This window comes from Oscarella lobularis, chromosome 1 (assembly GCF_947507565.1).
Source record: "Oscarella lobularis chromosome 1, ooOscLobu1.1, whole genome shotgun sequence".
Classification (NCBI taxonomy): domain Eukaryota; kingdom Metazoa; phylum Porifera; class Homoscleromorpha; order Homosclerophorida; family Oscarellidae; genus Oscarella; species Oscarella lobularis.
Window position 1 is genome coordinate 5,714,030 of NC_089175.1, and position 23,714 is coordinate 5,737,743.

The 23,714-nt window shown below is 44.6% G+C and overlaps 4 protein-coding genes and 4 long non-coding RNA genes across 18 annotated transcripts; 4 read left to right on the forward strand and 4 right to left on the reverse strand.

The window, feature by feature from the left end:
• Positions 1-29: 29 nt before the first annotated feature.
• Positions 30-4,753, reverse strand: LOC136200190 (collagen alpha-1(XIII) chain-like). Of its 3 annotated transcripts, XM_065990549.1 has the most exons (15): positions 4,556-4,753; positions 4,329-4,500; positions 4,084-4,282; positions 3,774-3,986; positions 3,686-3,721; positions 1,439-1,492; positions 1,335-1,379; positions 1,199-1,288; positions 1,093-1,146; positions 990-1,043; positions 879-932; positions 779-841; positions 686-721; positions 534-627; positions 30-482 (listed from the first exon to the last, which is right to left on the reverse strand). In XM_065990549.1, the coding sequence occupies exons 4-15, from the start codon at positions 3,873-3,875 to the stop codon at positions 127-129; spliced, it is 1,038 nt and encodes a 345-aa protein (XP_065846621.1). In that variant the 5' UTR covers positions 3,876-3,986; positions 4,084-4,282; positions 4,329-4,500; positions 4,556-4,753; the 3' UTR covers positions 30-126. The 3 variants fall into 3 exon arrangements, with proteins under 3 accessions (XP_065846621.1, XP_065846627.1, XP_065846614.1); XM_065990555.1 differs by lacking the exons at positions 3,686-3,721; positions 3,774-3,986; positions 4,084-4,282; positions 4,329-4,500; positions 4,556-4,753 and adding exons at positions 1,540-1,575; positions 1,622-1,734 and having other exon boundaries at positions 1,093-1,128; XM_065990542.1 differs by lacking the exons at positions 3,686-3,721; positions 3,774-3,986; positions 4,084-4,282; positions 4,329-4,500; positions 4,556-4,753 and adding exons at positions 1,540-1,575; positions 1,622-1,734.
• On the forward strand, positions 1,089-2,090 carry LOC136183311 (uncharacterized). The gene is made up of 3 exons (XR_010669137.1): positions 1,089-1,764; positions 1,822-1,888; positions 1,953-2,090. It is a non-coding gene; the product is annotated as an uncharacterized lncRNA (long non-coding RNA).
• On the forward strand, positions 4,706-12,787 carry LOC136200357 (uncharacterized). Of its 4 annotated transcripts, none has more exons than XR_010673367.1 (12): positions 4,706-5,164; positions 5,221-5,379; positions 5,440-5,922; positions 5,976-6,397; positions 6,464-6,539; positions 6,595-6,664; positions 6,729-8,310; positions 8,376-8,474; positions 8,528-8,612; positions 8,673-9,243; positions 9,299-11,515; positions 11,569-12,787. It is a non-coding gene; the product is annotated as an uncharacterized lncRNA (long non-coding RNA). The 4 variants fall into 4 exon arrangements; XR_010673365.1 differs by having other exon boundaries at positions 4,707-5,379; positions 5,440-5,523; positions 5,580-5,922; XR_010673366.1 differs by having other exon boundaries at positions 4,707-5,190; positions 5,248-5,379.
• On the reverse strand, positions 9,359-12,039 carry LOC136200131 (uncharacterized). The gene is made up of 15 exons (XM_065990477.1): positions 11,857-12,039; positions 11,711-11,800; positions 11,485-11,665; positions 10,957-11,432; positions 10,866-10,901; positions 10,760-10,813; positions 10,658-10,702; positions 10,522-10,611; positions 10,417-10,470; positions 10,316-10,369; positions 10,207-10,260; positions 10,089-10,151; positions 10,007-10,042; positions 9,864-9,957; positions 9,359-9,807 (listed from the first exon to the last, which is right to left on the reverse strand). Exons 4-15 carry the CDS (start codon positions 11,065-11,067, stop codon positions 9,443-9,445), a joined length of 1,056 nt encoding a protein of 351 aa, XP_065846549.1. The 5' UTR covers positions 11,068-11,432; positions 11,485-11,665; positions 11,711-11,800; positions 11,857-12,039; the 3' UTR covers positions 9,359-9,442.
• LOC136200115 (complement C1q and tumor necrosis factor-related protein 9A-like) lies at positions 12,062-18,699 on the reverse strand. 2 transcript variants are annotated; one of them, XM_065990469.1, is made up of 13 exons: positions 18,429-18,672; positions 13,737-13,948; positions 13,649-13,684; positions 13,549-13,602; positions 13,447-13,491; positions 13,310-13,399; positions 13,205-13,258; positions 13,104-13,157; positions 12,995-13,048; positions 12,880-12,942; positions 12,793-12,828; positions 12,648-12,741; positions 12,062-12,594 (listed from the first exon to the last, which is right to left on the reverse strand). In XM_065990469.1, the coding sequence occupies exons 2-13, from the start codon at positions 13,845-13,847 to the stop codon at positions 12,239-12,241; spliced, it is 1,047 nt and encodes a 348-aa protein (XP_065846541.1). In that variant the 5' UTR covers positions 13,848-13,948; positions 18,429-18,672; the 3' UTR covers positions 12,062-12,238. The 2 variants fall into 2 exon arrangements, with proteins under 2 accessions (XP_065846541.1, XP_065846532.1); XM_065990460.1 differs by lacking the exons at positions 12,062-12,594; positions 12,648-12,741; positions 12,793-12,828; ... (7 more) ...; positions 13,649-13,684; positions 13,737-13,948 and adding exons at positions 16,524-16,966; positions 17,023-17,116; positions 17,166-17,201; ... (7 more) ...; positions 18,039-18,074; positions 18,127-18,338 and having other exon boundaries at positions 18,429-18,699.
• On the forward strand, positions 15,061-17,254 carry LOC136200331 (uncharacterized). Of its 5 annotated transcripts, none has more exons than XR_010673350.1 (6): positions 15,061-15,191; positions 15,248-15,360; positions 15,416-15,488; positions 15,539-16,013; positions 16,073-16,403; positions 16,466-17,254. It is a non-coding gene; the product is annotated as an uncharacterized lncRNA (long non-coding RNA). The 5 variants fall into 5 exon arrangements; XR_010673352.1 differs by having other exon boundaries at positions 16,475-17,254; XR_010673349.1 differs by having other exon boundaries at positions 15,069-15,191; positions 15,539-15,718; positions 15,776-16,013; positions 16,303-17,254.
• On the forward strand, positions 18,444-20,368 carry LOC136200380 (uncharacterized). Its single transcript, XR_010673371.1, has 7 exons — positions 18,444-18,540; positions 18,595-18,804; positions 18,858-18,878; positions 18,933-19,030; positions 19,083-19,205; positions 19,256-19,739; positions 20,032-20,368. It is a non-coding gene; the product is annotated as an uncharacterized lncRNA (long non-coding RNA).
• On the reverse strand, positions 20,272-22,177 carry LOC136200180 (uncharacterized). Its single transcript, XM_065990529.1, has 12 exons — positions 21,837-22,177; positions 21,746-21,781; positions 21,640-21,693; positions 21,547-21,591; positions 21,410-21,499; positions 21,305-21,358; positions 21,204-21,257; positions 21,095-21,148; positions 20,973-21,035; positions 20,891-20,926; positions 20,748-20,841; positions 20,272-20,696 (listed from the first exon to the last, which is right to left on the reverse strand). The coding sequence occupies exons 1-12, from the start codon at positions 21,936-21,938 to the stop codon at positions 20,338-20,340; spliced, it is 1,041 nt and encodes a 346-aa protein (XP_065846601.1). The 5' UTR covers positions 21,939-22,177; the 3' UTR covers positions 20,272-20,337.
• Between the last annotated feature and the right edge of the window lie 1,537 nt (positions 22,178-23,714).

Sequence of the window (23,714 nt, forward strand, 5' to 3'; positions counted from 1 at the left end):
AGAGAAACGTCAATGTTTTACACACGATGTCAATGGGCGCCACGATAGCGACATTTTTTTAACCGGCACAGCATTTCATTTATGCATCCGGCACGAAGAGAAAACAAAAGTCTGTGGTTTGAAGAGTTAGTTTACTTTCCATGCGCCAAAATAAGAATAGTCATGCCCAAAATGGTATCGCAGGCTTCCATCACCCTGCGCCCTTACGGACAACTGATTTCTCTTTTTCAAATTCCAAAGCATTCCAACATAAAAAGATTTATTGTCAGCATCGTGGTGATAGTTTGAAAAGCCAATACGAAGTGAATCAACGAAAATGGCGGGATGCTGATAATTATTATGTGATGAGTACAAACTGAAGTAAATGAAATAGATTCCTGATTCAGGCACGGTGATGTAGCCATTGCTATACGTCATTCCGCCTTGGAGAACAGATGGATGGGAACCTGACGTGCTAGTTGACCAGTGAGTAATTACCCTGCCTGAGAGACAATTACTTTTTGCCCAGCACTTTTATTGATTGTATTTGTTACCGCGAGAATAGGATTGCCAGTCAGTACCATCACCAACAAGATATGCAATAGGTTTTAGTATCTTTCCCAGTGACGACTTGAGATCTGTTACGATCTACGTATGGATGAGTTAGAAGGCATGCATGAGCCATGTATGTTTTGTAAGTTCATGCCTGTTCTTTCAACGTTTTCAAAATCTCTTTATCTATCTACAGGTATATAATAGAGTAATCTAAGAAGATCAGGAAGAGTTTAGAGTCATTTACGTCAGGTCCTGGTATTCCTTGAAGTCCCCGCTCTCCTTTGTGGCCAGTTAATCCTCGTTCTCCCTATTTAGTTATTTTAAATAATATTTACTAAACACGCCTTATCTCCTATAGGTCCTTTTGGCCCCGCTTGTCCTGTGTGACCCGGTGGACCCTATACAATTACATTGTGAATCGCAAAGTAAGGGCAAAGCGCGCGTTTGACTATCACAGGAATTCCGTCAATTCCTCCCCTTCCTCTTGGTCCTGTGGGTCCATTTTCCCCCTAGTTGACGTTGTTATCGTGTACACAGGATGAACGGAGAACAGTATACTTTAATTCCTTGTATTCCTTTTTGTCCTTTTGGGCCCTGCATGCCTGTTTCACTCTGCAATTAATTAATAAGTTCAATCTATTTTAGAGAGCACGACAAACTATACTTGTATTCCGGTATTTCCACGAAGTCCTTGCGACCCAGTTGCACCCTGTCTACCTTGGGAACCAGGAGGCCCAGCAACGCCAACGGGACCCTGCTCAAAGTTAACGATAATTTTAGGCTAAAGAAGCGTATGTAACCTGATTCCCAGGAAGGCCTTGAGATCCTTTAGCACCTCGGTCACCCTATGTAATCGTACGTAGTGTATAACGTTCATTTTATGAAAGAGCGCGTTTGTGCATACTTTGTCTCCGTTTGTTCCCGCGCTTCCTTGCGTTCCTTTGTCTCCTTTATGACCCTAGACGTGGAGGTTTTAGAATTGAGAGGAGAGGTACGTGCATATACCCTAATTCCTGGCGAGCCTGGGTGACCCGGAAGTCCCTGGTACGATGTATTAGACAAGTAGTGTCCGTGTGAAGGAGCGTACTCTGTCTCCTTTCTGTAGAGGGCAGTTTGGACTGCTTTCCTCGTTTTGACATGAAAGCGAAACGAGGCATAGGAAGATGAAGGCGATTGAGCTCAGGAGCATTTCTTTGATGATTACTTCTTTGGTGTTTCAACTGACTTCGGGTAGAGATGCAGAGCACATTTATAGCGATGTGCATGACGCCATTGCTTGTGTTTTAGGTCCTTTTATGGTATTCTGAGTGAAACAATGAGATTAGCAGGGGAACACGAATGATTGCCAAATTAGGTAAAGCTCGTACATTCACCATATATGGTCGCATGCGGAGTAGTGTCCTTGTCCATTTGCTTAGAACAAGCTCACGTGCATTCTCGTGTTCAGTGTACGTGTGTTAGTACTAAGAAGATGCTGAATGACTGCAATGAAATCGAGGACAAAGATAAGGTGATGTAATCAAAGCTAATGTAGATGCGTTCCCAAAGGCAGAAGAGGTGGGGGCGTGCAGCATCAAGGTTATTAAATATTAGCAAATACAGCATCACTAGGCAATGATGTTGGTGGACGTTTTCACGATGGCGACATTCTGGCAGAACGTTTGAGACTGACACACAACAATTTAATTTATACAGCTGACATACAATGAAGCAAAGGAGAACGCAACAACCTCAAGTTTACATCCGGTTATAAATATTAGTTCACCTTCCACGCACCAAAACAAGAATAGTTAGTGAAGAAAAAATGTCGCGTGCTTCCACCTAGCGGCCTTACAGACAATTGACTGTCCTTTCTCACGTTCCAAAGTATTCCAAGATATTGAGATTTGTCGTAACTGTTTTCATAAACATAGAATGAAAGGCCAATTTGAATCGAATCAACATAAATGCCAATATAACGACCGCCACTTGACGATACGTCAGAGTACAAATTGAAGTAAATAAAATAGATTCCAGATTCAGGCACGGTGATGTAACCATTGCTATAGGTCATTCCGCCTTGGAGATGGGAACTTGACCAGTGAGTAATTACCTGGCCTGACAGAAAAAGGGACGTAATTGCCGTAAACTTTTAAAATAATTCATTTTACCCGCAGAGTAGGAATGCCACCTACTACCATCACCAAAAAGGCATGCAATAGGTTTCAATATTCTACTAAGTGAAGACTTGAGATCTGTTACAATCTACACGTTGAAATGAGCTAAAATGAGCCATACATTCTTGCCAGTTCATACCTGATCTTTCAACCGTTTCATAATCTCTTCATCTATCTACATAATAGGGTAACTACAGCAGATCAAGTTCAACGTCATTTACGTCAGGTCCTGGTATTCCTTGAAGTCCCCGCTCTCCTTTGTGGCCAGTTAATCCTCGCTCTCCCTATTTAGTTATTCTAAACAAAATTTTAATGTTATAAATAAACACACCTTATCTCCTTTAGGTCCTTTTGGTCCCGCTTGTCCTGTGTGACCAGGTGGGCCCTACGTTACATAGTAAATGGCAGAGTAAGTACGAAGCGCGCGTTTGACTATCACAGGAATTCCGTCAATTCCTCCTCTTCCTCTCGGCCCTGTGGGTCCACTTTCTCCCTGATGTATTTATTACGTATCGAGTAAAAAAGTTGAACAGCGATGTACTTTGATTCCTTGTATTCCTTTTTGACCTTTCGGGCCCTGTATGCCTCTCTCACCCTGCAATTAGTAAGTTTACGCAACTTAAGATTGGGATACAGCACGCAAACTGTACTTGTATTCCGGTATTTCCACGTGGTCCCTGTGGTCCAGTTGCACCTTGTGTACCTTGAGAACCAGGAGGTCCAACAACGCCAGCGGGACCCTACTCAAATTTAACGCCGATGATTGAATAAAGAGGCGCACGCAACCATTTTTCCAGGGAGGCCTTGAGATCCTTTGGCACCTCGGTCACCCTATGTAATTTTACGTAGTACAAAACGTATACTACTGAAAGAGCGCTTGTACATACTTTTTCTCCGTTTGTTCCCGCGCTTCCTTGCGTTCCTTTGTCTCCTTTATGACCCTAGACGCGGGACGTTTAGAAGTGAGAGGGTAGACGTACATAACATGTATTTACCCTGATGCCTGGCGACCCCGGGTAACCTGGAATCCCCTGGTAAAATATATTAGACAAGTTGTCATTATGGGTCCGGGTGAAGACGTACTCTGTCGCCTTTCTGTAGAGGACAGTTAGAACTGCTTTCCTCGTTTTGACACGAGAGCGGAACGAGGCAAAGTAAGATCAAGGCGATTGAGCTCCAGTGCATTCCTTTGATCACGCCTTCAGTGTTTCAACTGACTTCGCGTAGAGGTGCCGAGCACATTTATAGCGGTGTTCATGATGTAATTGCTTGTGTTTTAGACCCTTTTATGGTATTCTGAGTGAAACAATGAGATTAGCATGGAAACATGTATGATACCAAATTAGGTAAAGCTCATACAACACGTAGGAGCTCTCGACGCTGTTTATTTCACCGTATATGGTCGCATGTATTCGCAGAGAGTAGTGAACGGTGTCCTTGTCTATTCCTTCAGAAAAAGCTCACGTGCATTCACGTGTGCAGCAGAGTGTGTACTAAGTAAGAATGCCACCAAAGTAGAGGCTGAATTTCAGACTGCAACAGAATCAAGAGCAAAGAGAAGTAGATGTCGACCGAGCTAAGTGAAGACGCATCTACAAACACGTTATTCAATCGTCTGTTGCACGCGTAGCAGCGTACCTGATTGATTGACACAGACAGGCTTTTTGATATCCTAAAAAAGCAGGCGTCAACTCAATGAAATATCGGTCACTAGTCAATGATTTCTGCACCCTGTCGTCCATGATGATGAAGTCAATGATCAATACTGTACATGATTCCTTTTCTTTTGCCATTCTTCTCTCAATCCGATCTAAGAGTGAGCGTCATTCATTCGTTTGTTCGTTTGATGTAGTGGGCTTCCTGACAGCTTGGCTTTCCTTCTGCGATTCGTCTCGAGGCTGTCCTCCTGACCTTTCCTTTCCAGTCGCTTTTCGTCGTTTCTTTGCCTCCTTCCATCGTTCCTGATTTCTCAATCGCTTTCTTTCATTTGTAGACACTGGCCCCGTAGGAATGGAACGAGTGTCTTCGTCCGTGGGGGAAAATTTGACGACTTTTTGGCACAGTGTTGAGAACTTTTACCGTGCGTTATTCTCAAAGTCGCCGAAAGATAGCGAAATACCTTTGGATCTTGGCAAATCGACGATGCAGGCCTCCAAAAAGCTACGGAGGAAAAGCCGAAATAGAAAGAAACGATCACAAAAGCGTGGAATCCTCGAAAGGGGCCTCACCACCCCTCGAACGCCGACCCCGACGTATCGAACGCACCTAAACGATCGAAAGCGAGTGAAATTCAATCAGGGAGCAACGAAAGTGGCATCGAGCGTTTGCAAGAGGCTCGAGGAAAGCCAGTTCTCCTACATCGACGAAAAACTCTACGCGAGACGCGAAGCGAAGAAGCGATCGCTCCATTCGAACAGACCTGTTTGAGACGAATCCTTGAGGATTCCAAGCCCAAACGACCAACAGAAAACGTCGTACGTGTAGGAGACATCAGAAAAATGTACACGTAGAAATTTTAAAATTTGATTAGAAAGCCACAGAAGGATCGCTCTTTTAGGAGGACGAGTCTTTCGCTGATTTTAGATGCGGAGAGGCTGTGTGCTTCAGTCAGTGCACTCTTTTGATCTCTCGACCCTTTAGTCGGCGAACGTGAGATCATAGATGTATGTATGTACAGTGTACATCTATGGTGAGATCTAGAGCTTTGTTGTAGTGCTAGCCGCTAATGTTATGTCTCTTTTTTTGTTAGGTGTCTTTGGAGTCAAAGCAAAGGGAATGCCTGTCCTATTGCAATCTTCTCGATCATGGTACCTCCAAGTGCACTTGACCAACGGTTAGAATGTCAATGTGTCAGAGCAACGCTGCTTTTTGACGCTCGACTATCTCAAGGCCATTGATCAAGATAATACTCGACCCAAACGCTGTCTCCACGCTGACAAGGCAGACGCACTGTCCTCTTATCCTTAAGGACTCAAAAAAGCTTAGAAGTTCTATAGATTTATAGAATAATTGCATGTTCGTAGGGCTGAAAGAGGAACGTGGCCGTTATTTATAAGGGAGAAATGGGGCTATTTTCATCATCAAGACATCAGCACGTATTTCACTTTGAAATTTTGATAGTGGCTGCATTTTGGATTTTATTGTATGTTCTATTGATTTATGTTGCCGAGATGAAGCGTAACCATGGAGAGTTATGACGAAAAGATGTCCCGTCCATCCACGCAGCTTTCACGTGAGGTCACGCGACTGCGGTGCAGAAGAATTCACGCGTTCTCTATCTATTAGTTTTCACACTTTCTCTGATAAGAAGCACTCCCTACGTCTGTCTGTGCGACACTCGCTTGTCTCCACTTGAGAATCGACGAGAGCGGACGCGTCGCGCGCGCTCGCGACGCTCTCGCACGCGCTCTCGGATCCAGACCGGGAGCGCCATCACGTGAGCTTCACAACTCTATAAAAGGACACCTGTTCCTACGATTCACGCGAGTTCGCACCCTCTCTTATTCGTTATTTGCGCGTGATCGCAGCGTCATTCTCGGCTAAAGCGATCAAGGGAGCGGACGCAGTCTGGTCCGCTCTCTCGCAAACAGGCGCCACGCCAACGTTACTCCTTCGCCGGGGCATGCCGAGAAGAGGCCTCTCGCCGCGAGGCGAGCCTCCATGCAAAGCCAACCATGCAGCGAGCGATGGGATAGCGGAGTCGGCCGGTAAGTGAAGCTAGTTGACGCGATTTCGTAACGAATCAGCGAATTGCGCGCTTTCTCTCGTTGCAGCGAGTCCCCGTGCAGTCCTTTGCGAAGGACTGCGCCCCGGGCGAAGGAAGATGGGCGCCGCGTGGCATACGCGTCGGTAAGATCGCGTCGCGTCGCACTTAGATTCAATCGACTAACGCTCTTTTTCGTAGATCGTAGCGCTGTGCGGACGATCGACGCGTCGGACGTTTTCGGACTCCGCTTCATCGCCGCCCTTCGCTTGTAAGTAACACGATCTGAATTGACATTTTGGACTCGTGTAATCGAATCTCCCGTTTCTTCGCAGCTGTCAAACGCCTGTCGCACGTGCCAAGCCAACCGGATGCGATGCGATGTGACGTAGACGAAGAAAGCCAACCAGATGTGATGTGACGTAGCCGAAGAGGTAGCAAGGGAAGACACGCCTTGGAGGTTTTGTGCGTAATATACGGGCCCCTGTGGTGTAGGCGCACACATAAGGGCGGGGTTCTCTGTCACATCACAGCCTAAGCGATTGCACGTTGCCGCCGTCGGAGGGCCCGAGTCGTAGCGCACAGGGGGCGGGAGGGCGCTCGTGTGCCTGACGGCGGCGGTTAACAGCATGACGCTTAATCCTCACACTCTTACCACATGTACGCCTATGTATTTGACCCCGCACGCATGTACGCCTCCGTGAAATAGTTCGTAGATTTTTTTCATACTAATATTAATATCAAAAATCGAAATTAGATACAGCTAATCAATAATCAAAATCAAACAATTATGTGCGTGGCAGAGAATGTAGTGGGACTGCATCATCAATCTGCGCCGGCGCGCAGCTACCTTTGCCTATGCATAACTACGATAGTCATGCACGGGTCCACGCATCCTTCGCATTAAGGTTTAGGGCGGCTGTCAGTAGGTAGGGCGTTTCCCAATTTGCTCTAAGGTGAGAGAGCAGGAGATAGGTTATAGTGTAGTTAGGCCTGACCTCAACATACTGTAGCTGGCAGCCGCCACCCACATTAGACCATTTTCTCAATGGATTTCTGAGGTAATCTAGGTTGATTAGAATATAGGATAAATTTCTAGGTCAATGGATTATGAGGTACTCTAGGTTTTAAATTTTTTAAACCACGTAGCCTTTCTATAATTTAGATCAATGGATTTACGAGGTACTCTAGGTTTTAATTTTTTAAACCACGTAGCTAATTCATAATTTAGATCAATGGATTTACGAGGTACTCTAGGTTTTAATTTTTAAACCACGTGAGTAATCCGTCTTTTAGGTTTAAATTACGTACCTAATCCGAATTTTAGGGTAAAATTGTACCTAATCCGTCTTTTAGGATTGTTTAATTAAACCACGTGACTAACTCGTGTTTTAGAAAAAGTAATGTACTAGGTTTTAGTAGGAACGTAATATACTAGGTCCATTTCCAGTATTTAGGTCAATGGAAATACGAGGTACTCTAGGTTTTAATTTTTAAATTAAACCACGTGATTAATCCGTCTTTTAGGAAAGTAGTGTACTAGGTCTTAGATTAGGAACGTAATATAGTAGGTTTTCATTTAGGTCAATGGATTAAGAGGTACTCTAGGTTTTAATTGTTTAAACCACGTGACTAACCCGTGTTTTAGAAAGTAGTGTACTAGGCTTTGTATTAGGGAACGTAATGTACTAGGTCTATTTCCAGTATTTAGGTCCATTTCCAGTATTTAGGTCAATAGATTTACGAGGTACTGTAGGTTTAATTATTTTAAATATGCCACAAAACTAATCCGTCTTTTAGAGAAGTAGTCTGGCTTGTTTCATATTTGTGATGTGTTTTGTTGTGTGTTGTCGTTGAGAGAAAGGGAGGGGGAGGGGGAGGAAATTCCAGAAGAGCAACGTTGCTCTTCCAAGATACGTGAGTACAGTGTTGATATATTTATATTTTACCTTTGGCTAACCGAATGCGTTTTTTGCCCATAGGATGAATAATTGAACGTCATTTCGTCCCGCTGCAATTGGGACTACAATGGTGAAAGCCTTCCTTTTCATATCACGTGCCGAATGCCGTCATTTGCCAAGGTAAGAAAAATATTAGCCACTTTCTCACACATTGTTACATAATATTATTGTAGTTGCCCATGCCAACACGGATTGTCGTTCAAGGAGATGGATCAAATCACAAAAATGGCTGCAATGCCATCTCTTTTCATTTTGCAAGTACCTGTTATGGGATGAGCATTGACATATACTATGTGGATGGTGTGTTTATCTCGCTAGAAAGTCACGGAAGAAAACGGACGTCATATTTCACATTTTCAGGTGCGCTGTTTTAAAATTATTAAAAGCTTTAGCGTAAGGGCCAAAAACAAATATTAATAATTTAATTAAAATAAAAGAAATAAAGGTAGATCAAGCTAGGTAGATGGGAAGCTAGGGAACACTAGGATAGGATAGATAGGTTGAACGGCGGCGGCCACCACTACCTCAACAGAGGGGCGGTGGCTTGGCAATGACGGCAGAGCTTGGCGAAGGCGAATTCATAGGTAAGAAAGTGCTGCTATGGTACTACTATTCGACGTTTTTCTCGAGTTCGAGCATTGGCTGGAGAGGGCCCAGGCGCAATTGCGTGTTCGTACGTTTGACTGAGATACGAAAATTCGAAAAGAAGTCATCATGCTATAGTTGTGTGTAGCGTGGCTCGGCACGACGCCAATGTTAGGGTTTCAGCCTGAGCTATGCGTTTTAGAGGAAGGTTGTCGAAAGAAGGAGGGGGGAACGGTCCATGGGATATCTCCCTGAAAATATTGAACCATGGATTTTTCGTTGAGGGATTGCTGTCGAAACGTAGGTGAGTAGTAACTGAAAAGGCTAGTAGAGGAACCTTAGCTAAAGAAGAGCCCCAGCCTGTGTAGAGAAATGCCGGTGTTTTACATCACGACTCAATGGGCGCCAAGACGGTGACATTTGTTTGAAACCGGCACAACATTTTATTTATGCACCCACCAGGCACGAAAAGAAAGCAACAGTTTGTTTTGTGGTTTCAAAAATTAGTTTATTTTCCATGCGCCAAAACAAGAATGGTCAGAGCCAAAATAATAATCCATGCTTCCACCTTCCGTCCTTACAGACAATTTACTGCCCTTTCTCACATTCCAAAGCATTCCAAGATAACGAGATTTGCCGCGATTGACTTCATGGTAATATTGTGAAATGCCAATAAGAAGTGAATCAACAAAAATGCCCGGTTTACGATAGCCAGGAAATGAAAAAAGGGCAGAGTACAAATTGAAGTAAATGAAATAGATTCCAGATTCAGGTACGGTGATGTAACCATTGCTATACGTCATCCCACCTTGGAGAACGGATGGATAGGAACCTGCCGTGCTAGTTGACCAGTGAGTAATCACCTGGTCTGACAGAAAAAGAGATATAATTGTTTTGAAGTTATAAAATGATTGTATTTGTTACCCGAAGAGTAGGTTTGCCAGACTGCACCTTTTCCAACAAGGTATGCAATAGGTTTCAATATTGTACCAAGTGAAGACTTTAGATCTGTTACAATCTACATACGGATAAGCTAGAATGAGCCAAATATTCTTGTCTGTTCATACCTGTTCTTTCAACCGTTTCATAACTTCCTCATCTATCTACATAATAGGGTAACTACAGCATATCAAGTTCAACGCTATTTACGTCAGGTCCTGGTATTCCTTGAAGTCCCCGCTCTCCCTTGTATCCAGTTAATCCTTGCACTCCCTATTTAATTAATTAATTTTAATATAGTCTTTAATATGTTGATTAATAAACCCACCTTATCTCCTTTAGGTCCTTTGGGTCCTGCTTGTCCTGTATGACCCGGTGGACCCTACATGTACATTGTAAACCGCAAAGTAAGTGCAAAGCGCGTGTTTGACTATCACAGGAATTCCGTCAATTCCTCCTCTTCCTCTTGGTCCTGTCGGTCCATTTTCTCCCTAGTTGATGTAGTTATCACGTAGACAGGAAGAGTGGAGAACAGTACTTTAATTCCTTGTATTCCTTTTTGTCCTTTTGGTCCCTGTATACCTGTTTCACCCTTAGATTATATTAACTTTAGAATGGGATACCGAGTACGACAAAATTGTACTTGTATTCCTGTGTTTCCACGAGGTCCCTGTGGTCCAGTTGCACCTTCTCTACCTTGAGAACCAGGAGGTCCAACAACACCAGCGGGACCCTACTCAAATTTAACGCCGATGGTAGGGTAAAGAAGCGTATGCAACCTGTTTTCCAGGAAGGCCTTGCGATCCTTTAGCACCTTGGTCACACTATGTAATCGTACGTAGCTTTTATAGCGATCACTTATGAAAGAGTGCTTGTAATACTTTGTCTCCGTTTCTTCCCGCGTTTCCCTGTGTTCCTCTGTCTCCTTTATGACCCTAGGCGCAAGAGTTTCACAGTTTAGAAGACATATACATGTGCTGTATGTACCCTGATGCCTGGCGATCCCGAGTGACCTGGAAATCCCTGGTGGTACGATATATTAGACAAGTTGTCATCGTGGATCCGTGTGAAAGCGTACTCTGTCGCCTTTTTGGAGAGGACAGTTAGAGCTGCTATCCTCGTTTTGACATGAGGGCGGAACGAGGCAAAGAAAGATGAAGACGATTGAGCTCCAGTGAATTCCTTTCATTACGTCTTCAGCGTTTCGACTGACTTCGAGTAGAGATGTAGAGCAACTTTATAGCGGTGTACATGACATCATTGCTTGTCTGTAAACCCTTTTATGGTGTTCTGAGTGAAACAAATCAGCACGGAACCAAATAAGGTAAAGCTCGTACGACGCGTAGGCGCTCCTGACGCTGTTTATTTCACCGTATATGGTTGCATGAGTTCACAGAGAGTCTGAACGGTGTACTTGTTCACTTCTCCATACCAGCTCACGTGTATTCTCACGTGTGCAGAAGATACGTGACTACTTTCGATTCTAAGAGGAGTTGGACGTGAGACGACTACACAAAGAAGACGAAAGAATTCTGGGCAACGGCCATCAGGTAACTATAAAAATGTCTATTCATTTTAATATTTTTTTATTTTGAATTCTGCATACGGTTCTTGAGCCCGTCATACAGCAAACCCCGGTAGGTGCTTAAGTAAATAGTTTTACGACTCGTTCATGCTTGTCTTTCCCTAGTTAAATACAGGACTGTATTCATTGCGTATACAGGAAAAAGGCGGACAGTGATCTACTTTATTTACCTGTATTCCTTTTTCACCCTGTTCACCCTGAACTGAAGTCTAATCAACATCAGAGTGTACAGAGGACAATATGATACCTGTTTTCCGGTATTTCCACGAGGTCCCTGTTCTCCAACTGCACCTTGTCTGCCTTTGGAGCCAGTAGGTCCAACAACACCAGCGGGACCCTACTCAAAATTGAACGCTGAAATTTAGTTAATTAAAAAATTCAATCGTACGCAACCTGTTATTCAGTAAGGCACAGAGATGGAAGAGAAGGGGAGACTCGTACACACTATCTTGGACGAACGAAGGACAAAGCGAGTTTGAGTGAGAAGTTGGCGAATTCGCAGAGCTTGGAGTTTCCGAAGAACGTAACTCCGGCATATGACCCGTTCATAGTTGGTCAAATGAAAAGTGGTGAATCGGTGACTACTTGACGACACGAATATGACTCAAGGACGTTTTTTTTCTCAGACAACAACAGTGCACCCTCAATTTCTTTGTGTCTACGCTACTTTTCAAGCAAGTGTCAATGTGTCTAAACACTACAACGCAAGTGTATGGTGAGGCTTCATTGTATTATCAGTCCTTGGCAGCACATGGCTGTTTTGTTGTTTGAAAAGTTAGTTTACTTTCCACGCTCCAAAGAAAGAATGGTCACTGTTAAAATTGTATCGCACGCGCCCAGAAACTTCCGTCCTAACAGACAGACGACTGCCCTTTTTCACGTTCCAAAGCATTCCAACATAGTGAGATTTTCTGGTCGAGTCATCGCGATAATAGACTGAAAATCCAATACGACGCGAATCATCGTAAATGGCCGGACGATCATGATTCGATGATGATACATCGGTGTATAAATTGAAGTAAATAAAATAGATTCCAGATTCAGGTATGGTGATGTAACCATTGCTATACGTCATTCCGCCTTGAAGAACAGAATCTGCCGTGCTAGTTGACCAGTGAGTTAGTGCCTGGCCTGACAGACAAAAGGAATTAATCGCCTAGTACTATAAATTACTGTCTTTTTACCGTTGGAATAGGTTTCCCAGACTGTACCATCACCAACAAGGTATGCAATCGGTTTAGATGTTGCACTAAATGAAGATTTGAGATCTTCTACTATCTACACAAGAATGAGCTAGAAAATGAATCACATATTCCTGCAACTTCATACCTGTTCTTTCAATCTTTTCAAAATCTCTTCATTTATCTAGGGAATGGAGTTATTTTAGAAATCAAGAAAGACTTTAAAGTCATTTACGTCAGGTCCTGGTATTCCTTGAAATCCCCTCTCTCCTTTGTGACCAGTTAATCCTCGCTGTCCCTATTTCAGTACTGTAAACGATATTATTAATTTTATAAATTAATAAACACACCTTATCTCCTTTAGGTCCTTTTGGTCCTGCTTGTCCTGTGTGACCCGGTGGACCCTACATTTACATTGTAAACCGCAATGTAAGTGCAAAGCGCGTGTTTGACTATCACAGGAATTCCGTCAATTCCTCCTCTTCCTCTTGGTCCTGTGGGTCCATTTTCTCCCTAGTTGATGTAGTTATCACGCATACAGGAAGAATGGAGAACAGTACTTTAATTCCTTGTATTCCTTTTTGTCCTTTTGGGCCCTGTATACCTGTTTCACCCTGCAATTATACTAACTTTAGAATGGGATACCGAGCACGACAAAATTGTACTTGTATTCCTGTGTTTCCACGAGGTCCCTGTGGTCCAGTTGCACCTTGTGTACCTTGTGAACCAGGAGGTCCAACAACACCAGCGGGACCCTACTCAAATTTATTCCCTGATTTGAGGAAAAAGAAGCGTATGTAACCTGTTTTCCCGGAAGGCCTTGCGATCCTTTAGGACCTTGGTCACCCTATGTAATCGTACGTAGATTGTATGACAATCACTTATGAAAGAGTGCTTGTAATACTTTGTCTCCGTTTCTTCCCGCGTTTCCCTGTGTTCCTCTGTCTCCTTTATGACCCTATGCGCAAGAGTTTCACATTTTATAGGACATGTACTGTATGTACCCTGATGCCTGGCGATCCCGAGTGACCTGGAAGTCCCTGGTACGATATATTAGACAAGTCGTCATCGTGTGTCCGTATGAAGGCGTACTCTGTCGCCTTTTTGGAGAGGACAGTTAGAGCTGCTATCCTCGTTCTGACATGAGGGCGGAACGAGGCAAAGAAAGATGAAGACGATTGAGCTCCAGTGAATTCCTTTCATCACGTCTTCAGCGTTTCGACTGACTTCGAGTGGAGATGTAGAGCAAATTTATAGCGGTGTACATGACATCATTGCTTGTCTGTAAACCCTTTTATGGTATTCTGAGTGAAACAATGAAGATCAGCGCGGGACCAAATAAGGTAAAGCTAGTATACAACGCGTAGGCGATCCCGACGCTGTTTATTTCACCGTATATGGTCGCATTGGTTCACAGAGAGTCTGAACGGTGTACTTGCTCACTTCTTTCTCTCCAAAACCAGCTCACGTGTATTCACGTGTGCAGAAGATACGCGTACTGCTAATACGTGATCTTAGAAGCGAAGAGGACAAAAGCGTAACCGTTGGTCAGATCAGCGAAAGTTAGGCGTCTAATGAAGGCAACTAATCAATGAGAATAGTGACCTGTGTTTCAAACTTTCCCTATCGTAAATATCAGTTTATCTCAGACTCTATACTGGCAAGTGCTCATGTGTTTCTCTATTTTAGTTTACTGGCATGTCCTTCAACTCAGATGCCACTTCTGACTTCTCAGCATTTATCAATTGAAACTGAGCAACTCCATCTGTTCCTTCCCACAATCTATCATCTCTGCACAGGAACGACGCCCTTTTCTCGTCCGGCATCAGTTGCAAGTAGCGATGGCTGAAGAGACCGCCTTTCCATTGAAGCAACAGCCCGGTGGCTAACCAACTGTCAAGTGGCATTGACATATTTATACCGGGATGACACAGGGAGAACTGACCATCGGACATATCTGCAAGATGCGTGGAAACTCTTGCTTGATATTTACGTCACGACGACGTGCACAGGTAAAACCTCTGGCCCCTGATCTCGAATGCAAAACACCAGGAGTCGTCAGCAAATCGATTTTCTCCTGCCAAGGAAAACGCCGTTGTCGTCGCGGAAGCGTTTCGATGTAAAGCGGCGTTGAGCGATCTTTCATCTTGGTCATGCTGACCTCCCCACTGGCATACGCAGTGACAAAACTCGTGCCCGCTTTGAGATAGAAGGGGCGCGTCAGGTCGACGAGATGGGGAGCACGTTGGAGCTCGTCCTCGATGAAGTTGCGCGATGCAATTCGCATGGATTTGCTCCAGGCGGGATTGCTGACGAGCGAGGAGATGGGCAAGACGCACAAACACACGACGACTTCCTCGTCGCGTTTGATCGTCTGATCGCGCTTCAGCGGAGCTTGAGTCGGAGCTTGAGTCGGTTCCGTCTCGGGCATGCGCCCTCGCGACTTGTCGTCTCCATCGCGACTCCTCATCCCTTCGCTGTGCTCGACGAACGTTCGTCGAACGGGGATCGACTGTGCGATTTTCTTCTTCGTACACTCCCATGCATGTAAGTCCGGGCAAGTCCAGGGGCGAGTCAGTGAAGCTAGCGTGCGCGTTGCTTAGAAGAACAAGGCGAAGAAACGCCGAAAAGCGATGGGACATAGAATACGGCGTATAGCAAAGGCACATGGACATAGCGAACGACGATTTACAGCGTGCAAACCGAATTCGCGCGAGTAAGAATCTTCTAGCTTCTTCGGCGACGAAACACCTTCACTTCTTTATTTCTAGGCAGTCGCACGGGCAGAAACTGTAATGGAAATTTCAAAGTATCGGCGAAGAGTTTTGCTGGCTAAAATAAAAGGTGGGTTGCCTTGGAGCGAAAATCATATATTTGAGTGACTGTGACCGTAGAGTCTGATTATTTTGAAAGGACTACTTTTTTGGTCGGTGCCACTTGCTACATGAATGCGCTCCTGCAGACGCGAGGACGTTGATGGGCAGTTGGGCACGATGCATGCACGTAGTCAAGCACACGACAATCATTAGAGATCGACCTCTTTTCTCTTTCCTCTGATCGGCGCGCCAGCCAAAGTGACGCGAGCCTGATTCCATTTCGGACAGACTATGACGAACGACGTCTTTCCTCAGTTCGTACGTCGGTCGATCGGCGGATCTCTATCCATGTACCTCGACGGCAACGAACATTAAAAAAATCGTCATGTTAGCAATGATGCTCTAACATCATTGCGTGCAGGAATTCAAGAGTGGCTTGTTGTCTTTCAAAAACCGGCGCTCGCTTCCGTGGCGACGGAGATGACTATGAGTGACGAAGAGTCGTCGACATTACCGGGAGAGCGAAGAATTCACGCAGCGAGTAGTGATTCAGGTATTGTGGTTCAATAATACAATAGGTTACGAGAGGCCCTGCTTATAATAAATTAATAGTTGTATTGTGGGGGCGAGTCAACGTTGGTGTCCTACTCTAGTTCGAATATTTGCGCGAGGGGGGGCAGGCGTTCCGTCGCCATTGCCAGCACGTGTTCGTACGTTTGACTGAGACACCAAATTCAAAAAGAAGTTGTTATGCTATTAGACGCCCATTTAGTGTGGCTCGGTGCAACGTCAATGTTAGGGTCTCAGCCTGAGCCATGCAATACTCTTTTCGTTTATTTTAGGGGAAGGTCGTCAAAAGAAGGAGGAGGGACGGTCCATGGGATATCTCCCTGAAAATATTGAACCAGGGATTTTTCGTTAAGAGATTCCTGCCGAAACGTAGGTGAGTATTAAGATACAACTGTAAAGGCTAGTAGAAGAACCGTAGCTGAAGCAGAGCCCCAGTCTGGGTAGAGAATTGCCGGTGTTTTCATCACGACTCAATGGGCCCCAAACATTTGTTTGAAACCAGCACAACATTTTATTTATGCACCCACCAGGCATGAAAAGAAAGCAACAGTTGATTTTGTTGTTGGAAGAATTAGTTTATTTTCCATGCGCCAAAACAAGAATAGTCATTGCGAAAATAATATCGCATGCTTCCACCTAGCGCCCTTACAGACAATCGACTGCCCTTTCTCACGTTCCAAAGCATTCCAAGATAGTGAGATTTGTCATAAGTGTTTTCATAATAATAGTATGACATGCCAATAACAAGTGAATCAACATAAATGCTCGAATAATGATTGGCAGGTGCTGACGATACGTCGGCGTACAAATTGAAGTAAATGAAATAGATTCCAGATTCAGGCACGGTGATGTAACCATTGCTATACGTCATTCCGCCTTGGAGAACGGATGGATAGGAACTTGACGTGCTAGTTGACCAGTGAGTAATTACCTGGCCTGACAGAAAAAGAGATATAATTGTTTTGAAGTTTTAAAATGATTGTATTTGTTACCCGAAGAGTAGGTTTGCCAGCCTGCACCTTTTGCAACAAGGTATGCAATAGGTTTCAATATTGTACCAAGTGAAGACTTGAGATCTGTTACAATCTACATATGGATAAGCTAGAATGAGCCAAATATGCTTGTCTGTTCATACCTGTTCTTTCAACCGTTTCATAACCTCCTCATCTATCTACATAATAGGGTAACTACAGCATATCAAGTTCAACACTATTTACGTCAGGTCCTGGTATTCCTTGAAGTCCCCGCTCTCCCTTGTATCCAGTTAATCCTTGCACTCCCTGTTCAATTAATTAATTTTAATATAGTCTTTAATAGTCTTTAATATGTTGATTAATAAACCCACCTTATCTCCTTTAGGTCCTTTTGGTCCTGCTTGTCCTGTATGACCCGGTGGACCCTACATTTACATTGTAAACCGCAAAGTAAATGCAAAGCGCGTGTTTGACTATCACAGGAATTCCGTCAATTCCTCCTCTTCCTCTTGGTCCTGTGGGTCCATTTTCTCCCTAGTTGATGTAGTTATCATGTAGACAGGAAGAGTGGAGAACAGTACTTTAATTCCTTGTATTCCTTTTTGTCCTTTTGGTCCCTGTATACCTGTTTCACCCTTAGATTTATATTAACTTTAGAATGGGATACCGAGTACGACAAAATTGTACTTGTATTCCTGTGTTTCCACGAGGTCCCTGTGGTCCAGTTGCACCTTGTGTACCTTGAGAACCAGGAGGTCCAACAACACCAGCGGGACCCTACTCACATTTCTTTCCTGATGGATTTGAGGATAAATCAGTGTGTGACCTGTTTTCCCGGAAGTCCTTGCGATCCTTTAGCACCTTGGTCACCCTATGTAATCGTACGTAGTTTTTATAGCGATCACTTATGAAAGAGTGCTTGTAATACTTTGTCTCCGTTTCTTCCCGCGTTTCCCTGTGTTCCTCTGTCTCCTTTATGACCCTAGGCGCAAGAATTTCAGAATTTAGAGGACATGTACATGTACTGTGTGTACCCTGATGCCTGGCGATCCCGAGTGACCCGGAAGTCCCTGGTACGATATATTAGACAAGTTGTCATCGTGGATCCGTATGAAGGCGTACTCTGTCGCCTTTTTGGAGAGCACAGTTAGAGCTGCTATCCTCGTTTTGACATGAGGGCGGAACGAGGCAAAGAAAGATAAAGACAATTGAGCTCCAGTTAATTCCTTTCATTTCGTCTTCAGCGTTTCGACTGACTTCGAGTAGAGACGTAGAGCAAATTTATAGCGGTGTACATGAGATCATGGCTTGTCTGTCAACCTTTTTATGGTATTCTGAATGAAACAATGAAGGTCAGCACGGGACCAAATAAGGTAAAGCTCGTACGACGCGTACGTAGACGCTCCCGACGCTGTTTGTTTTACCGTGTATGGTCGCATTAGTTCACAAAGAGTCTGAACGGTCTGAACGGTGTACTTGCCGGTAGCATCAGGTGAGGTTCTTGAGGCCGTCGTCGCTGTCATACAGCAAACCCCGGTAGGTGCTTGAGTGCATAGTTTTTACGACTCTTTCATGCCGTTCTTTCCCTAGATAAAGTGCTTGCGTGTGACAGAGCCCGTCCTGGCGAGAAGCGCTTCCCGTGGCAATAAATTCGGGCAAGCCAGGCTTATCGGGCACGCACAGCGGAATTAATGGAGCGCAAGGTCGAAAACAGGGCCAAAACGGACTGTGGTTCATCTCAGGAAACGGCAAGTTGATGTCAATGGCCGTTGTTTTGGCCAACGTGCCAAAGCAAATAAAGTAAGTATTTCATCTTTTGGCTAACCCTTTACATGTACCTTTATTGCGTGCAGAATTGAAATCCAAGATTCGGAGTACAATGCTAATATATTTTACCTTTGGCTAACCGAATGTGTTTTTGCACATAGGATGAATAAATGAACGTCATTTTGTCCCGCTGCAATTGAGACTACAATGGTGAAAGCCTTCCTTTTCATGTCACTTGACAAATGCCGTCATTTGCCAGGTAAGAAAATATAAGCAACTTTCTCACACATTGTTAAATAATATTATTGTAGTTGCCCATGCCCCCACGGATCGTCGTTCAAGGTGATGGATCAATTTCTAGGCAGTCGCACGGGCAGAAACTGTAATGGAAATTTCAAAGTATCGGCGAAGAGTTTTGCTGGCTAAAATAAAAGGTTGGTTGCCTTGGAGCGAAAATCATATATTTGAGTGACTGTGACCGTAGAGTCTGATTATTTTGAAAGGACTCCTTTTTTGGTCGCGGTGCCACTTGAACGCGTTCCTGCAGGCGCGAGGACGTTGATGGGCAGTTGGGCACGATGCATGCACGTAGTCAAGCACACGACAATCATTAGAGATCGACCTCTTTTCTCTTTCCTCTGATCGGCGCGCCAGCCAAAGTGACGCGAGCCTCAATCCATTTGGGACAACCTTCACGCAAACGACTATGACGAACGACGTTTTTTCTCAGTTCGTACGTCAGTCGATCGGCGGATATCTATCCATGTACCTCGACGGCAACGAACATTGAAAAAATCGGCATTTCAGCAATGATGCTCTCACATCATTGCGTGCAGGAATTCAAGAGTGGCTTGTTGTCTTTCAAAAGCCGGCGCTCGCTTCCGTGGCGACAGAGATGACTATGAGTGACGAAGAGTCGTCGACATTACCGGGAGAGCGAAGAATTCACGCAGCGAGTATTGAGTCAGGTATTGTGGTTCAATAATACAATAGGTTACGAGAGGCCCTGCTTATAATAAATTAATAGATGTATTGTGGGGGCGGGTGAACGTTGGTGTCCTACTCTAGTTCGAACATTGGCGCAAGGGGGGAGGGGGGCAGGCGTTCCGTCGCCATTGCCAGCACGTGTTTCTACGTTTGACTGAGATACCAAATTCAAAAAGAAGTTGTTATGATATTAGACGCCTATGTAGTGTGGCTCGGTACAACGTCAATGTTAGGGTCTCAGCCCTGAGCCATTCAATACTCTTTTCGTTTTAGGGGTAGGCCGTCGAAAGAAGGAGGAGGGACGATCCATGGGATATCTCCCTGAAAAGATTGAATCATGGATTTTTCGTTTAGAGATTGCTGCCGAAACGTAGGTGAGTATTAAGCTACAACTGTAAAGGCTAGTAGAAGAACCTTAGCTAAAGAATAGCCCCAGTCTGGGTAGAGAATTGCCGGTGTTTTACATCACGACTCAATGGGCGCCAAGACGGTGACATTTGTTTGAAACCAGCACAACATTTTATTTATGCACCAACCAGGCACGAAAAGAAAGCAAAAGTTTGTTTTTGGTTTGAAGAATTAGTTTATTTTCCATGCGCCGAAACAAGAATGGCTATAGCCAAAATAATATTGCATGCTACCGTGCGCCCTTACGGACAATCGACTGCCCTTTCTCGCGTTCCAAAGCATTCCAAGATAGTGAGATTTGTCATAAGTGTTTTCATAACGATAGTATGAAAAGCCAATACGAAGTGAATCAACATAAATGCCCGGATAATGACCGCCAGGTGTAGGTGCGTCAGAGTACATATTGAAGTAAATAAAATAGATTCCAGATTCAGGCACGGTGATGTAACCATTGCTATACGTCATCCCGCCTTGTAGAACGGATGGATAGGAACCTGACGTGCTAGTTGACCAGTGAGTAATCACCTGGCCTGATAGAAAAAGAGATTGCCGAAAAGTTTTAAAATGATTTTATTTGTTACCATGAGTATATGTGTGCCAGTTTCTAGAACCACCAACAAGGTATGCAATAGGGTTCAATATTGTACCAAGTGAAGACTTGAGATCTGTTACAATCTACATATGGATGAGCTAGAATGAGCCAAATATTCTTGTCTGTTCATACCTGTTCTTTCAACCGTTTCATAACCTCTTCATCTATCTATATAATAGGGTAACTGCAGCAGATCAAGTTCAACGCTATTTACGTCAGGTCCTGGTATTCCTTGAAGTCCCCGCTCTCCCTTGTATCCAGTCAATCCTTGCACTCCCTTTTTAATTAATTAGTTTTAATAATGTCTTTGATATGTTGATTAATTAATAAACACACCTTATCTCCTTTAGGTCCTTTTGGTCCTGCTTGTCCTGTGTGACCCGGTGGACCCTACATTTACATTGTAAACCGCAAAGTAAGTGCAAAGCGCATGTTTGACTATCACAGGAATTCCGTCAATTCCTCCTCTTCCTCTTGGTCCTGTGGGTCCATTTTCTCCCTAGTTGATGTAGTTATCACGTACACAGGAATAGTGGAGAACAGTACTTTAATTCCTTGCATTCCTTTTTGTCCTTTTGGTCCCTGCATACCTGTTTCACCCTTAAATTATACGAAGTTTAGAATGGGATACCGGGCACGACAAAATTGTACTTGTATTCCAGTATTTCCACGAGGTCCCTGTGGTCCCGTTGCACCTTGTGTACCTTGAGAACCAGGAGGTCCAACAACACCAGCGGGACCCTACTCAAATTTCTTTCTTGATTTGAGGATTATTAAGTGTGTGTAACCTGTTTTCCAGGATGGCCTTGCGATCCTTTAGCACCTTGGTCACCCTATGTAATCGTACGTAGTTTTCACTTATGAAAGAGTGCTTGTAATACTTTGTCTCCGTTTCTTCCCGCGTTTCCCTGTGTTCCTCTGTCTCCTTTATGACCCTAGACGCAAGAGTTTCACAATTTAGAGGACATGTACATGTGCTGTATGTACCCTGATGCCTGGCGATCCCGAGTGACCTGGAAGTCCCTTGTGGTACGATATATTAGACAAGTTTTCATCGTGGATCCGTAGGAAGGCGTACTCTGTCGCCTTTTTGGAGAGGACAGTTAGAGCTGCTATCCTCGTTTTGACATGAGAGCGGAACGAGGCAAAGAAAGACGAAGACGATTGAGCTCCAGTGCATTCTTTTGATTACGTCTTCAGCGTTTCGAGTGACTTCGAGTAGAGATGTAGAGCAACTTTATAGCGGTGTACATGACATCATGGCTTGTCTGTAAACCCTTTATGGTATTCTGAGTGAAACAATGAAGATCAGCGCGGGACCAAATAAGGTAAAGCTAGTATACAACGCGTAGGCGCTCCAGACGCTGTTTATTTCACCGTATATGGTCGCATGAGTTCCTAGAGAGTCTGAACGGTGTACTTGTTCACTTCTCTAGAACAGGCTCACGTGTATTCACGTGTGCAGAAGATACGTGTGTAGCGAAGTAGGAATGTCATATAGTAGTCGGTGAATGACTGCTAATACGTGATCTTAAAAGGGAAAATGACGAAGTGTATTGTTCCTTTGAGGTGAGCCGTTTGCCAGCCAATATTCAAACTTGGTAGAGCTTGGAGTGGGCCTGCCATATGATTTGAAACCGTTTATATTGTTCAGATCAATAGCAGCGAACGACGCCTAGGCGACTAATAAAGGTAGCAATATTTTTACAGAATTATAATCAATGATAATACTGTGTTTCAAACTTTGTCTATTGTTATTTATCTCTAGACCCTACAACTAGCTCCAGACCCTACAACTGGCTCTGTGTTTCTCTATTTTAGTTTATCTTGGGAGCCTGCATTGGCATATCCTTCAACTCAGATACCACTTCTGACTTCTCAGCATTTACCAATTGGAACTGAGCGACTCCACCAGTTTCTTCCCACGATCTATCGTCTCTGCATAAGAACGACGCCCTTTTCTCGTCCGGCATCAGTTGCAAGTAGCGATGGATGAAGAGACCGCCTTTCCATTGAAGCAATAGCCCGGTGGCTAACCAACTGTCAAGTGGCATTGGCTTATTTATACCGGGATGACACAGGGAGAACTGACCACCGGACATATCTGCAAGATGCGTGGAAACTCTTGCTTGATATTTACGTCTCGACGACGTGCACAGGTAAAACCTCTGGCCCCTGATCTCGAATGCAATTAGAAACAAAACACCAGGAGTCGTCAGCAAATCGATTTTCTCCTGCCAAGGAAAACGCCGTTGTCGTCGCGGAAGCGTTTCGATGTAAAGTGGCGTCGCGCGATCTTTTATCTCGGTCATGCTGACCTCCCCACTGGCATACGCAGCGACAAAACTCGTGCCCGCTTTGAGATAGAAGGGGCGCGTCAGGTCGACAAGATGGGGCGCACGTTGGAGCTCGTCCTCGATGAATTTCCGCGATGCAATTCGCATGGATTTGCTCCAGGCGGGATTGCTGACGAGCGAGGAGATGGGCAAGACGCGCAAGCACACAACGACTTCCTCGTCACGTTTGATCGTCTGATCGCGCTTCAGCGGCTTGCCGATGATGTTCGGATGCAGAATGACGCGCTCCTTTTTGGAGTAAGTCGTTTTGGATTTACCTTGGTCGTTTCGGAATTTTGCGGCGACTCTGCTCGCTTGGACTGTGCCGGAAATGTTGGTGCTGTTGTCCGTGTTGCTCACTGTTGACGATTTCGTAACTTCGCGATAGACTTTTCCGCCCATGTCGATAGCGGCGACGAAGTGAGTCACGCCCCCGAGAGGGCCTTCGATTGCTCGATTGCAAGCGGATACGCTCGCATGCGTCGGTTCCGTCAACTCGGGCATGCGCCCTCGCGACTTAGCGTCTCCATCGCGACTCTGCATCCCTTCGCTGTACTCGTTCAGAATGCAATCCTCGACGAACGTTCGTCGAACGGGATCGACTGTGCGTTTTTCTTCGT

Excerpts from the sequence above, each read along its gene's own strand:
- LOC136200131 (XM_065990477.1), bottom strand. The coding sequence starts at position 11,067 with ATGAAAGGAATTCACTGGAGCTCAATCGTCTTCATCTTTCTTTGCCTC. Across the intron at positions 10,152-10,206 it reads AAGGACCTAAAGGAGATAAG|GGAGTGCAAGGATTAACTGG; the intron begins GTGGGTTTATTA and ends TTAATTAAATAG. Across the intron at positions 10,043-10,088 it reads AAGGAATACCAGGACCTGAC|ATAGATGAGGAAGTTATGAA; the intron begins GTAAATAGCGTT and ends CCTATTATGTAG.
- LOC136200115 (XM_065990460.1), bottom strand. The coding sequence starts at position 18,237 with ATGAAAGGAATTAACTGGAGCTCAATTGTCTTTATCTTTCTTTGCCTC. Across the intron at positions 18,075-18,126 it reads CTCTCCAAAAAGGCGACAGA|GGACTTCCGGGTCACTCGGG; the intron begins GTACGCCTTCAT and ends ATATCGTACCAG. Across the intron at positions 17,430-17,484 it reads GAGGAATTGACGGAATTCCT|GGTCCACCGGGTCATACAGG; the intron begins GTGATAGTCAAA and ends ATGTAAATGTAG.
- LOC136200190 (XM_065990549.1), bottom strand. The coding sequence starts at position 3,875 with ATGCACTGGAGCTCAATCGCCTTGATCTTACTTTGCCTCGTTCCGCTC. Across the intron at positions 1,289-1,334 it reads AAGGCCTTCCTGGGAATCAG|GGTCCCGTTGGCGTTGCTGG; the intron begins GTTACATACGCT and ends AACTTTGAGCAG. Across the intron at positions 722-778 it reads AAGGAATACCAGGACCTGAC|ATAGATAAAGAGATTTTGAA; the intron begins GTAAATGACTCT and ends ATATACCTGTAG.
- LOC136200180 (XM_065990529.1), bottom strand. The coding sequence starts at position 21,938 with ATGCACTGGAGCTCAATCGTCTTCGTCTTTCTTTGCCTCGTTCCGCTC. Across the intron at positions 21,592-21,639 it reads CGGGAAGAAACGGAGACAAA|GGTGACCAAGGTGCTAAAGG; the intron begins GTATTACAAGCA and ends ACGATTACATAG. Across the intron at positions 20,842-20,890 it reads TGAAACGGTTGAAAGAACAG|ATTGTAACAGATCTCAAGTC; the intron begins GTATGAACAGAC and ends ATCCATATGTAG.